The sequence below is a fragment of the Meriones unguiculatus genome, chromosome 6, assembly GCF_030254825.1.
Source record: "Meriones unguiculatus strain TT.TT164.6M chromosome 6, Bangor_MerUng_6.1, whole genome shotgun sequence".
Taxonomy (NCBI): Eukaryota; Metazoa; Chordata; class Mammalia; order Rodentia; family Muridae; genus Meriones; species Meriones unguiculatus.
Window position 1 is genome coordinate 115,573,452 of NC_083354.1, and position 13,423 is coordinate 115,586,874.

The window sequence follows — 13,423 nt, forward strand, 5'->3', positions numbered from 1 at the left end:
ACAATATTCAAGAATCCAGCAACTACATTATAATAGGTTCACCTGAAAGCAATTTAGCAGAACAAGATAAGAGCTTCAAAATAACAATTATAAACATATTTAAGGACCTTAAAGAGAATAGAACTAAATGCCACATTGAAGACTGTAAAAACATTAGCAGACATTGAATGAGGTAGTGAAAATAATTGAAGACACACAAGTAGAATTTAACAAAGAAACAGAATCACTAAAGAAAACTCAAACTAAAATAATACTGCAAATGAAACACATAGGATATCAAAAACAATAAGAAACAAAACAAGACACCACCCTGAGAGTTAAACATCACCAACAAATTAAAAACATGGAAAAGAGAATTAGTTTCAGATCTTGAAGAGACTGTAGTAATAGTGGGTTTTTCAGTTAAAGAAAATCTTACAACAACAAATATACAAACAACAACAAAACAGGCACAAACATCCAAGAAATCTAGAAAAGCATGAAAAGACCAAACCCATGAATAATATATATAGGGGAAAAAGAAGAAACCCAATTCAAAGGCACAAAAAATATTTTTAACAAATTCATGCAAGAAAACATCCCCAATTTAAATAAAAAGATGCCTGTCAAAGTAGAAGAGGCATACCAAACACCAAAATAGGATCAGAAAAAGGAACTCCTCATAGCCCATAATAATCAAAACACTTAATGTACAGAATGATAAAAGGATATTACAAGCTGCAAAGGAAAACAACTAAGTATCATAAAGGCAGACCTATTAGAATATCATCTGACTTTTCAGTGAAGACTCTGAAAGGTAGAAGAGCCTGGATAAGCTCTGAGAGATCACAGGTGACAGTCTAGACCACCATACCCAGCAACACTAACATTCACAACAGTCAGAGAAAGAAAAACACTTCACGATTAAAACCAAATTTAAGCAATTTCTATCTACCAATCCAGCTCTAAAGAAGGCACTAAAAGAAAATTTTACTCTGAGAAGTTAACCAGACACCAGAGGGCATAAGAAATAAATAAAGCCAGGACAGTTAATTCAAAGCAGAGAAAAATCCCACACAACAAAATAATGGTAGCTAATAAACATTGCTCATTAATAATTCTCAGTATTGATGCTCTCTGTTGCCCCATAAAAAGACACAGACTAATAGGATAATTAGAAAACAGGATTCATCTTTCTCTTATATCCAAGAAACATATCTTATCATCAAGGATAGACATAACCCTAAGGTATTCCAAGGGAATGAAACCAAGAGGCATTCAGGTGCTATTTTAATATTTGGCAAAACATTAAAAAAACAAAACTACTCAACTAATCAGTAGATAGAGAAAAGGACACTACATACTCACTGAAAAAATTAGCCAGGAGTATACTGCATTTCTAAACATTTATGCACCAAACATAAGGGCATCCAAGATCATAAAAAGAAAAAAAAAAAAACAGAAACAAAAATAAACCAGATCCACTATCACACACTGATCCTCACAGAGTGAGAGCGGGAGACTTCAGTACACCACTCTTAACAATACACAGATCATGCAGACAGAAGCTAAGTAAGGAAACTCTAGAATTAATAAACATCATAAATTAAATGGCCCCAACAGACATCTAGAGACCACTTCACTCAAACACAAAGATTATACTTTTTCTCAGCATCTCGTGGAAGTTTCTCCCCGAATGAGCACATATAAAGACACATATTAAGCAAATCTCAAAGGATATAAGAAAATTGAAATAGCACCCTGCATAAGACTGCCGTGGATTAATGCTAGATATTTACAACCACAGAAACAGCAGAAAGTATACAATTTCACTGGAACTAAACAACTTACTACTGGATGAAATCCGAGTCAAGAAAAAAGTTCATAAAGAAATTAAAACTTACTTATAATTGAGTGAAAATAATAATATACCCAAACTTATGGGGCATAGTGAAAGCAATACTAAGAGGCAAATTCATAGCACCAAGTGTCTACAGAGAGAGAGAGACAGAGAAAGAGAGAGAGAGATTTCATATTACTTTGTGACACACCTCAGAGCTCTGAAAAAAAAAAGAAGAGGAAATAACACCCAAAAAGTACAGATGGGAAGAAGTAATAAAACTCAAATAATCAAACTAAAATCAATAAAATAGAAATAACAACAAAAAACAACACAAAGAATCAATGAAAAGAAGAGTTGATTCGAGAAAATCAGTAAGATTGATAAACCCTTAGCAAAAGTAATTAAAAGATAGAAAGAGAAGATAAAAATTAATAAAATTAGAGATGAAAAGAGAGATAGTACAATAGACAGTGAAGAAATTCAGAGAATCATGAGGACACATTTTAAAATGTTGTATTTCACCAAGCTGTGAAGCCTAAATGAAATAAATTTCTTGATATATATGATTCACCAAAGTTAGGATGAAATAAACAATTAAAAAACACCCATAACAAATAAAGCTGCTGTGAACACAGGCTAGATAGATTCAGCACAGAATTCTTCCAGACCTTCACAGAAAAACTATTGTCAATAATTACCAAATTACTCTGCAAAATAGAAACTGATGAAACAGTTTTTAATTGATTTTACAAAGTCACTATTACCATAATGCCAAAACAACACAAAGGCTCAGCAAAAAGAAAATTACAAACCAATATCCATTATGAATATAAATGCAAAACTCTCAAAAATATTGCAAATTGAATTCAAGGACACCAAAATGATTATTCATCATGATCAAGTTGGCTTCATCCCAATGGTTCAATGTAAGTAAACCAATCAACAAAATAAAACATATATTCAGATTGGAAGAAAAGAAAAACATACGATCATCTCATTAGATGTAAAAAGGTCTTCGACAATATTTAACACACTTTCATAATACAAGTCCCAAAAAGACAAAGGATACAAGTGTTTAACATAATAAATATAATTTACAGCAAGCCCACTAGCCAACATCAACCTAAATGTAGAGAAATCTAAAGCATTTAAACTACAATCAGGAAAAAGACAAGTGTGTCCACTCATTCTATACCTATTCAATACATTACTTTAGGTCTTAGAACAGTCAGGCAACTGACAGAGATTAAGGGGATACAAAGGGAAAGGAAGAAGTCTAAGTATCTTTATTTACAGATGATATAATTTTATACATAAATGATCCTAAAAACTTCAGTAAATGTTTTTACAGTTGATAAGCAAAATACAAGATAAAGGAGATACAAAATTAACTCACAAAAGTAAGTAGCCTCCCTCTGTACAAATGACAGACTGAGAAGAAAATAGGGAAACAACGCCTTTAAGAATAGTCTCAAAGAAAAAAGTCTTGGAAATTTTCACTTGCAAGTGAAAGACTTATATGATAAAAACTTTAAGACACTGGAGAAAGAAATTGAAGAAGATATCAGAAGATGGAAAATCCTCTCATGGTCATGGATCAGTAGAATTAATATAGTGAAAATGGTTATTCTTCAAAAAGTAGTCTATAGATTCAATGCAATTCCAATCAAAATTTCAAATTTCAAAACCTTCTTCGCAAAAAATTAAAAAAAAAAACACTTCAATTGTATGTGGAAGCAGAAAAAACTCCAGAGAGCTAAAACAATCCTGAATGATAAAAACAAACAAACAAACAAACAAACAAAAATTGCTGGAGGCATCACTGAGATTTCATGTTGTATTACTGAGTTACAGTAATAAAAACATATGGTATTGGTATAACAGACACACTGAATAATTGAATAGGATCGAAGACCCAGATATAATTCTATAAACCTACACACCTGATTTTTGGTAAGAAAGCTGAAAATACACATTGGACAAAAGACAGCATCTTTAACAAATTGTACTGGTTAAACCAGATGGTAGTATGTTGAAGAATGAAACTAGATCCACATCTAGCACCCCTCAGAACATTCAACTCTGTTTGGATTGAGGACCTCAGTGTCAGAACAGATAACTTGAATCTGATAAGACAGAAAGTACGGAGTAGGCTTGAACTCATTCGTAGAGAAAAGACTTTTTGAACAGGATACTGATAGTATAGGCACTAAGACCAACAATTAATAAATGGAATCTCATGAAGCTAAAATACAGATGTACAGCAAAGGACAGCAAAGGATAATTCAAGTAAAGTGTCAGACCTTAGAGTATGAAAAAAAATCTTTAGCAATTATACAATTGAAAGAGGGTTAATATCTAAAATATATGAAGGACTAAAAAACTGGATATCAAAGAAACAAATAATCCAATTAAAAATGGGGTACAAAAATAAGAGGAGAATTCTCAAAGATGAAACGCACATGGAGAGAAAGATATGTAGAATTTTAAGCGTTCTTAGTCAACAGGAAAATACAAAGCAAAACTGTTTTGAGATTTTTATCTTACCCCATTCGGAATGGCCAACATCAATAAAACAAATAACACAACATTTTGATGAAAATGCAGGGAAAGGGAAACAATTATTCATTACTGATGCACGTGCAAACTGGTACAGCATCTATGGAAATCAGGTTTCTCGAAGAGCTCAAAATATTCTTCTTTTAGTTCCAGCTACATCCCTTTTGTGCATATATTCAAGGAACTCTACATCCCACTGCAAAGACATGTACTCACTCACATGCACTGATTCATTATGACCAGAAATTGTAAATAGTCTAGATGTCCATAAACTGGTGAATGGAGAGTGAAAATGTAGTGCATTTATACAATGGAATAATATTTACCCATTAAGAAAAAAAAATACAATTATGAAATTTGAAGCCATACGTTTGGAGCTAAAAACAATAATTCTGAGTGAGGTAACTCAGATCCCAAAAGACACATACTGTATTTTCTATTATACATGGATATTAGATTTTAAGCTTTAAATATGCATGTTTTAACTAGAATAATGACAGAGGTTAGACTAGGACCAGGGGGAGGAGGAGATCTTCCAAAGAAGGGGAAATAGAATGTAGTATTATAAAGAGATAAAGAGCACATGGGAATAGGAGGATTAAGTTGAAAGGAGAATAGGAGGTCAGGGTAATGGAGGGACTATGGGAAGAGACATTTGAAAAGGCATTTGAAAAGTTATATGGACACCTACTACTATTGGAGCTTCCATATATATATATATATATGACTAATATATATATATATATGGCTAATATATATATATATATATATATATATGACTATAAGAAAGAAATTTAAATGAAGTCACCAAATGGTGTGGGAGACAATTCCCCAATTAGACAGCAGGCCACCAAGTAAAATCTTCGGTGTTAGGAATGGGTCAGAGTCTGTTGAGTTATTAGCCAAAGGGTTCTTATAGACAACCCTCAACCCGTAGACAATAATTCGCTATTTTCAGTCTATTAGTTAGTCTGTACAACTTGATTATAAAGCCTATTGTGCATGCAACACTTCTGTCTTTGAGAAATGGAGCTGGTGTCTAACTGGAAGTTTCACCCCTACTGACTAGTTAGCGTTCATGGTGCGAGGTACTCTGCACACGACCAGAGGACAAAAGTAATACTATCACCCAGCTCTCAACCCTGTAACTGACGTCAGTGACCTGCGGGAAAGATACTGCTGAATAGTTATGGGAATAACCAACCACATTTTGGTTTTGAGGCCCACTCCATGGGATAGAACCCATTTCTGACTCTGCTAAAGTAGTCAAGAACCTGAGACTAGGTTGGTCGTATACCTGGGGGGAACATCTAATAATACTCTTATGATGAAAGAACATAGCCATAAAATGACCCCTCGTGACAGACTGCTATACCCATTGATCAGAGAATTGTCCAACCCTCATCAGATCGGAGTCTTTGCGGTGAATTAGAATTAACACAGAGACCCGCATCCGGACAATGTGCCGGGAGCAACTTTTGAGCACTCAGTTTTAAATGGGACGTTTTCATCAAATCCCTCCCCTCAGTACTCAGGGGTCTACATGAAAGGGGAGGTGAAAGATTCTAAGAGCCAGAGGTGGTGGATGACGTCATGGAAACAGTGTCTACCAGACACAATAGGGGCTGGTGGCACATACGAATTCACAGCATGTGCTAGCATGCACAAGACCTGCCAGACATGATCCCCGCACAAAGAAGAGGAGGTGGACCAAAAAAAAAAAAAAATCTACCTTCAAGGTAGAAGCTGTAATTGATTCTTTCAGGGAAAGGAGAAATCAGTTTTCTCCACTGGAGTGTCACCTCAGGTCCCATGCCCAGGAAGCGTTGGTCAACATAAAAAGACTCCACGGTGTGTGAAGGCATTCATGAGTGCATGTGTGTGCTTCTTGCTTCTTAATTTTTTCTTTTGGCTTTGTTTTGAATTTCATTTTTTTTGTTTGTTTGTTTTTCAGAGTAGGGAGAGTAAGTAAGCACATACATTAAGTTGGATGGTTAAGGAGGTAGGGAAAACCTGGGAGAAGTCGGGGGAGGGGGAATAATATGATCAAAATATATTGTATGAAAAATTGTTTTTTAATAAAGAAATAATTGAAGAATGAGTGGATCTAATATCCTAATCTGAAATGACATCAGTTTCTAAAGCAATGAGTAAACTCAAAAAAAAAAAGAAAATCAATTTTAGTTCTCTATAAGCATACTTAGGGAGAATCAAGAGACTATTCCAGTTTTTTGTTCTGTTGTTCTCCTTGTGGAGCTCCTGTCCTCTCCAGGTCTTTCATCTCCCCCTTCTTTAATAAGATTCCCTGCACTCTGCCCAAAGTTTAGCTATGAGTCTCAGCATCTGCTTTGATACCCTGCTGGGTGAAGTCTGTCAGAGGCCCTCTGTGGTAGGCTCCTGTCCTTCCCTGTTTTCTCCCTCTTCTGATATCCCTCCCAACTGCCTTTCTGAATAAGGATTGAACATTTTACCCAGGGTCCTCTTTCTTGCTTAGCTTCTTTAGGTGTACAGATTTTAGTATGTCTATCCTATATTATATGTCTAATATCCACTTAAAAGTGAGTATATACCATGTGTGTCTTTCTGTTTTTGGGATACTTTATTCAGGATGATCTTTTCTATTTCCCACCATTTGCCTGCAAATTTCATTATTTCCTTGTTTTTAATTGCCGAGTAATATCCCATTGTGTAGATGTACCACAATTTCTGTATCCATTCCTCCCAACCAAGGACCACACATGGAGATAACCTAGAACCCCTGCACAGATGTAGCCCATGGCAGCTCAGTCTCCAAGTAGGTTCCTTAGTAAGGGGAACAGGGGCTATCTCTGACATGAACTCAGTGCTGGCTCTTTGATCACCTCCTGCTGAGGGAGAAGCAGACTTATCAGGTCACAGAGGAAGACAATGAAGCCAGTTCTGATGAGACCTGGGGAAGGAGGACCTCCCCTATAAATGAACTGGGGGAGGGACAAGGGAGGAGAAGAGGAGAAAGGGTATAATTGGAAGGGGATAAGGGAGGTGGCTACAGCTGGGATACAAAGTGAATAAATCATAATAAATAAATATAATGTAAAACAAGGATATTGCAGTACTAATGAAAAACCTCATGTTAAGATTTCTTATGATACATATTTGGTAATTTGTGATTTTAACTTGATATGTTTTTCTCTCATGTGACTTGGAATGCCAGTTTTGATTCTTTTTTTTTCTTAATTTTTTGCTTTTCTTTTTTAAAATTTATTTTTTTTATTAATTACAGTTTATTCACTTTGGGATACAAAGTTTTGATTCTTTGAATTGAATCTGTAGAAAGAAGATATTGAAGGAAGCCACATGCTGTGCGCTTTTTTAAACTGTCAAGTTGATGCAACCTGGAGTTAATTTGGAAGCAGGCACGTCAACTGAGGGACTGCTCAGGTCAGAGTAGCCTGTGGCCATGTGTGAGACTCTGCTTTAACTGATGGCCGGTGTGAGGGCTCTGCCCTCTGTGAGCAGCACCCATTCCTATACAGGTTGGCCTGGGATCTGAAGCAAAGCCAGCTTAGCAGCAGAGAGTGAGCTAGGAAGCTGGCCCTTGGTTTCTTCTTCAGTTTCTGCTTGAACTCATTGTTTTTGTTTTATTTTGTGTAAATATTTTTTTTTCCTGCATGAAGAGTGTGCTGGATCTCTAGGAACTGGAGCTATGGATAGTTGTATACTGTCATGTGGACCCCGGGAACTGCACCCCAAACCTCTGGAACAACAGCCAGTGCTCGTTACTGTGCCACATTAGCCTACAACCCCCAGCTTGAATTCTTGCTCTGAACTCCCTCATTGAAGGGATTGAGCCCTGGAAGTGTAAACCAAACAAATCCACCCCCGCCACACACACTTTGCTTTCAGTCAGAGTGTTTTATCACAAGAACAAAAAGCAAACTAAAACACTCCAGAAAGACTGAAGTGACTACCAGTTGTTTCTATATTTTAGTTCCTCATTAACAACAGCTATCTGATAATCTTTATCCTGAAATAACTTTTTTCTACATGTGCGATTATTACAAAACACACTTATCATTGCCTTAAGTATCAACATTCATTTTATGCAAAATAACTTCCTCAGATATTTTGAGGAATCTGAGCACTCAGGGCCATGGGAGACGCTGTTACTAGCTACCTACCATGGAACCCCTGTGCATATGTAGACCTAAAGAGAACACATAACACTACACACTTTGAAATGTCGCTGATGGAGTTTCCTTCGGGCAGAAAAGAAATGACTCACAAATGGGAGGCTACCTCGTATATTAGTGACTGAGAAATCTTATTAAGGAATGTGATTGCATATTTCATTCCTTTGGGTTCACTCAGATCATGTTAGTCTTGTAAAGATCATTTGAGTGATGCTACTTACCATTCCCTAGCCTTGCTAACCGCCTGCCCATCCATCTCCTGGTGACTGAACATGACATGGGGACCACAGTGAGCCTCTTCTGGGTGGAGTCCAATATGGAACAGGTTATCAGCCAAGTCTTGAGGGGTCTTACCTGTGAGCCTGCTCAGGACACTGCCCAGTCTGGGAAGAATCAAGCTGACTCTTGTCCTGGGTCATTGCCAACTTTTCAGCTGCAGCAATTGGACAACCAGAAAGACTGTTTCAAAAGAGAAGTGTTAGAGGATGTGAGTGAGCGTGACAATGTGGTTTGTCTTGGCACAGGAACACAACACCCTTGGCACACAGCAAATGTTAAGTCATATTAATAGTTCACTTAGCGCCATTGTCATACAAAAGATCCCAAAGGGTTTGCAAACTGCAGTGTCTACATTTGTTCCCTAGCTCCATCTGAGAGGTGACAAGTAGTGAAGATATTTAATGAAAATTAAAATATTATATAATGAGGAAATAGCAAAAGGATTCTGAAACTCAGAATTTCAAGTACAATGTGCTCATTCCCATACACACTTGTCTGACTATAGAACTTAGCATGATAATTCCACAATGTATCTTAGGAACTTTGGCAAAATTTTAGAGGCTAAATTTTATATCGTAGTTAGATTGAAAGCACAAATATGAAATCTGTTGGAAATATGCTTATAAGCCAAAGCATACTTCATAATCACATACTACATATACAATATAAAATGTGCATATAAAAAGAAAAAATTCCATGGCTGAAGGGATGGTTCTGTGGTTAAGAACACTGGCTGTTCTTCCAGAGGACCTGGGTTTGATTCCCAGCACCCACATGACAGTTCATAACCATCTATCACTCTAGTTCTAGGAGACAGCACATCCTCTTCCAGCCTCTATGGGCGCTGCACACATGTAGTGCAGAGTCATACATGCAGGCAAAACACCCATACGTATTATTAAAAATAAACCAAAAATTTCACTTAAAATATCTATATGTATTGTCCATACATTTGTACGTAAATACACAAAATGTGCTTTATTTTAGTTTCAGTTTAATGAAAAAAGCATCCGCTCTTTGCATGGCTTGCGGTCACAACCTGTGAACTGTACAGTGCAGCCCTTCACGCCGTGTGCTGAGTGGGATTCCTGACAATCCACAGGGAACTGACGCTAGTCTCCAACAGCCACAGTGCTGGTGCACTCTGGGGCGGTACGTGGGTGTGGTTGTCCGGACACAGGGCATGAGCGTCTTCAAATCCAATCGCTTCTTTGTTTCGCTAATACAGATTTCCCTGAGCTTGAGACGACTTGCTAGCTATTTCAAGAGGTAACATTTAGTAGCGACCTAACGGTTCTCTCAACGCAATGGCCTATTATTTCGTCTGTGCAAAGCTTCTCTTGCCTTTCGCAACGTAAATGGTTAGCAAATCATCAGGATTACCTTCTGTGAGTGTTGCGGTTGCTGTTTACATGCCCCCTTCCTGTGCATCCTGGGGTGGGACACTTGAGCACATTCTCATGCATGGCAAGAACTAAGCACAAAACACCATGGGAAAGGTGAGAAAAGTTACCATCCATATACAACGCACATTTACTTCTCCATTTTACATCCAAATGACGTCAAGATTCCCCCATGCTTCTTCCTGATTGAACAAAAGTCCCTGATAACTTCAGAAACGAAACCCAGAAAGTTAGTTCGTATCTGCATTGCTCTGACTGTCAAACAGCATTAGATCCCCTCCCGGAAATGGTTCTGCTCACATTTAATTGACAGATGATTCTTTGTAGCTCTGGGGCCACGCACATGCTAGGACAGACCCTGCTACCTCTCCTCACGCTCACTTTTCCTCTAAGTGCATTTCTTAGCAGCGGAGAAGTTGTTTCTCCACGCAGCGCTTTCAGTTCTTTTCCTGTAACTTGAAGGTCTCTGCATGTAGTCTGTTTTACTTCTGGGGGTGTTATTTTGCATCTGTTCATCCACCCTCCCCTGCCAGGTGACAGTGGTAAGAGTAAGGCTGAACAAGACATCAAAGACAACAACAAGACACTGGGGCGCTAATAAGGTTGCAGCTGGCTTGGGTGGGGAAGAGCTAGTGACTTGCCAAATACTGACTCCCAGCTGGGGTTGGTGAGGTATCCCCACCTTTACTCTAGGGTGGCCCAAGAACTGTCCCCATAAATAGAGGAGAAACTGTATAACATACCAGTGTTTTCACCTAGTCCTTCTCTTCACGTCTATGGACAAGATCACTGATGAGCTATGGTGGGGATGATAGGGTGGAGCAGCTCAGCTATAACAAGGCATCCTGAGAGAATTCCTAGGAGCAGGTGATCTCGTGGTAAGGGCAGGCCAGAAGGCCAGGGTGTCCTCCTTCCTTTAAGAGGAGACTAGATTCGCATATCCGCAAAGGGCCGTGTAGTCACACTAGACAGTAACACTGGCTTATCTTCTGTATCCATGTTCTGACCTCTGGGGCTTTACTGACACTGTGTGATGTAGCTGTCGTTCTTAGGGCCAGCCAAGTCAGGGACAGAATGCAAGCTGCCTGCAAGGTGCCCTCCTGAGATGCCAGTCAGTAGTGTTGCAGCTCACAGCCCAGCTGTGTCCCAATCTGAGCCACTCTCCTTCTGCAAAATAATCTCAGAGTGGGGAACCAGGTGACTAGGGACATCCTGACTCAACAGATGAACCTTTCCTTGCTGTATCTCCCACAGAAAGGTACCAGGGCTCTTACACACAGTCTTCCTGACCTTTCCTCCTGGGTGCCCTGAGATACCCACTTCCCTGGAACTATGGGTAATGAGCTCTCTTTTGAATAGCAAACGTCTCTTCATCTGAAATTACCATTCCTGAATTTATCTAATATATATTTTAAACCACATAGCTAAGCTGGGCATGGTAGAGAAAGAGACAAGCGATTGATTTTCATGAGTCTGCGGCCAGACACAAGTCCTTGGTCTCAAAATCTAAAACAAAACAAGACAAAGCCCCAAAGCCCCTTACATAATTAGATGGAAACTGCTTGACACACGGAGGTGAGATTATGTTTCCATTCCTAATTCCCATCGTGTGAGGCTGCACTGTGTGCATGGCCGGGCAGGTGTGCCCTCAGGATAAGGAGTACTCACTTTCCAGAGGAACTCGTACTTTGTGGGGACACCCGGAAAGGCTGCGGTGGTGGGGGTAGAGCCCCGTTACGTGCCCCGTGCCGTCACAGCCAGGGATGGGGCACTTGGCCTCCCTCCTCTCAGGCCTTGGTGAGTCTGCAGAGAAACAGAAGTGAGACACTCACATGGCGCTGCCTCCCCCTCGTTCAATAGAGTGGCCTTGCGGGTGTCACGCGCTATTCAGTTTTGCCATCATAAACATTCTTCTTATGTTGCCTTGAATAAAACCCTCAACTAAGACCCGTGGAAGCAAAACACATTTTCAATTTTCTTGGATTCCTAAGCGAAGGCTGACACAGGGCAAGGGGCTGTTAAAACACAGAGATGGTTTTAAATTGTCATGTCACATAGTGTAGGTAAGTCCTTATTATGAAAAGTCACCTCGTGCCAGGTGAACATGCTCCTAAAAAGAAGAAAAGAGAGAAGAAAAGCGAGAAAGGAGAATTTACTTAACCTCAAACCATCCTCTATTGAAAGAGTTTAGAAAGTGGCAGATATAAAATTACAAGACAACTCGCCCACCATATTGGCAGGCCTTTCTGGCTTTGTCCCTGTGGGTCCCTGGCAGCAGGGGAAGTTGTGGGTGGACAGCTACTCACAGAAAAGTTGAGTTTGTTTCACGCAGCGCAGCTGATGGGGCAGAGGGAGGTCAAGAGGCTGTGTCCTACACAGCCAAGTCCTACAAACAAAGCCCAAGACTCTGAAGGGAGTCCTGACGTGGGGGAGGGCCTGTCTCTTAGGAGTAGAGTACATGAGGTGACCGTGGAGGGGAGCTGTAAGCAGTGCTGAGGAAACTCGGAGCTGAGGTGATCGAAGAAGCTTTTAGAGGGAAGTGTTCCAGCGGGGCACCTGAGCAGAGGAAAGGACAGAGAGTGGGGCTTCCCAGCCACCTGAAAACGTCGGACCTGTGAGGCGGGCCTCCCAGGGACTGCCAGTTACCACAGGATAGGAGCTCAAGATGGGAAGGCTAAAGATACTACCAGGGGTCTGATTTCTGGTACGTACGGTTGAGGGTGAGAGAGGCTTGTAAATGCATAACATGAACGAGTACAAACGAGTAGGAACATGAATGAGGTTAGCACTAACATGCACAGACACATGCACACAATTGTATAGGCACACACATACACACACTTATACACATGCACCTGTGCAAACACACACGTGTACATGTATGCACAGATACATGCACATGTGCACACACATGCACATATGTGTACATGTGTACACACATACATGCAAACATGTACATTCGTATAACACACACACATACACACACATAGCCAAGATGGTAACAAAATGACACAGAGCCGCAATCTTATTATCCAAGCTGCCCTAACTGTGTTCATGGTGATACTCATCAGGAGAAGTTCTGTGTGCGTCATGGAGTATGTGAGTCCTCACAGGAAGGAGCAAAACAGGCTTCGGAAGGGATGTGGACTCTCAGTGTGGGTCAACAATAACACTGAGCAGGCTTGAAG

General features: G+C 39.5%; 1 protein-coding gene across 5 annotated transcripts in view; it reads right to left on the reverse strand.

Annotated features, from left to right (window-relative positions):
* Positions 1–13,423, reverse strand: part of LOC110557746 (ST18 C2H2C-type zinc finger transcription factor) — a 340,314-nt gene that overhangs the window by 46,518 nt on the left and 280,373 nt on the right. For all 5 annotated transcript variants that reach the window (XM_060385906.1, XM_060385907.1, XM_060385905.1 and 2 more), the window contains 3 exons: positions 11,904–12,038; positions 10,216–10,306; positions 8,908–9,012 (listed from right to left, as the gene is read on the reverse strand). In XM_060385906.1, coding sequence (XP_060241889.1) covers positions 8,908–9,012; positions 10,216–10,306; positions 11,904–12,038 — 331 coding nt within the window. The remainder of the gene's footprint in view (positions 1–8,907; positions 9,013–10,215; positions 10,307–11,903; positions 12,039–13,423) is intronic.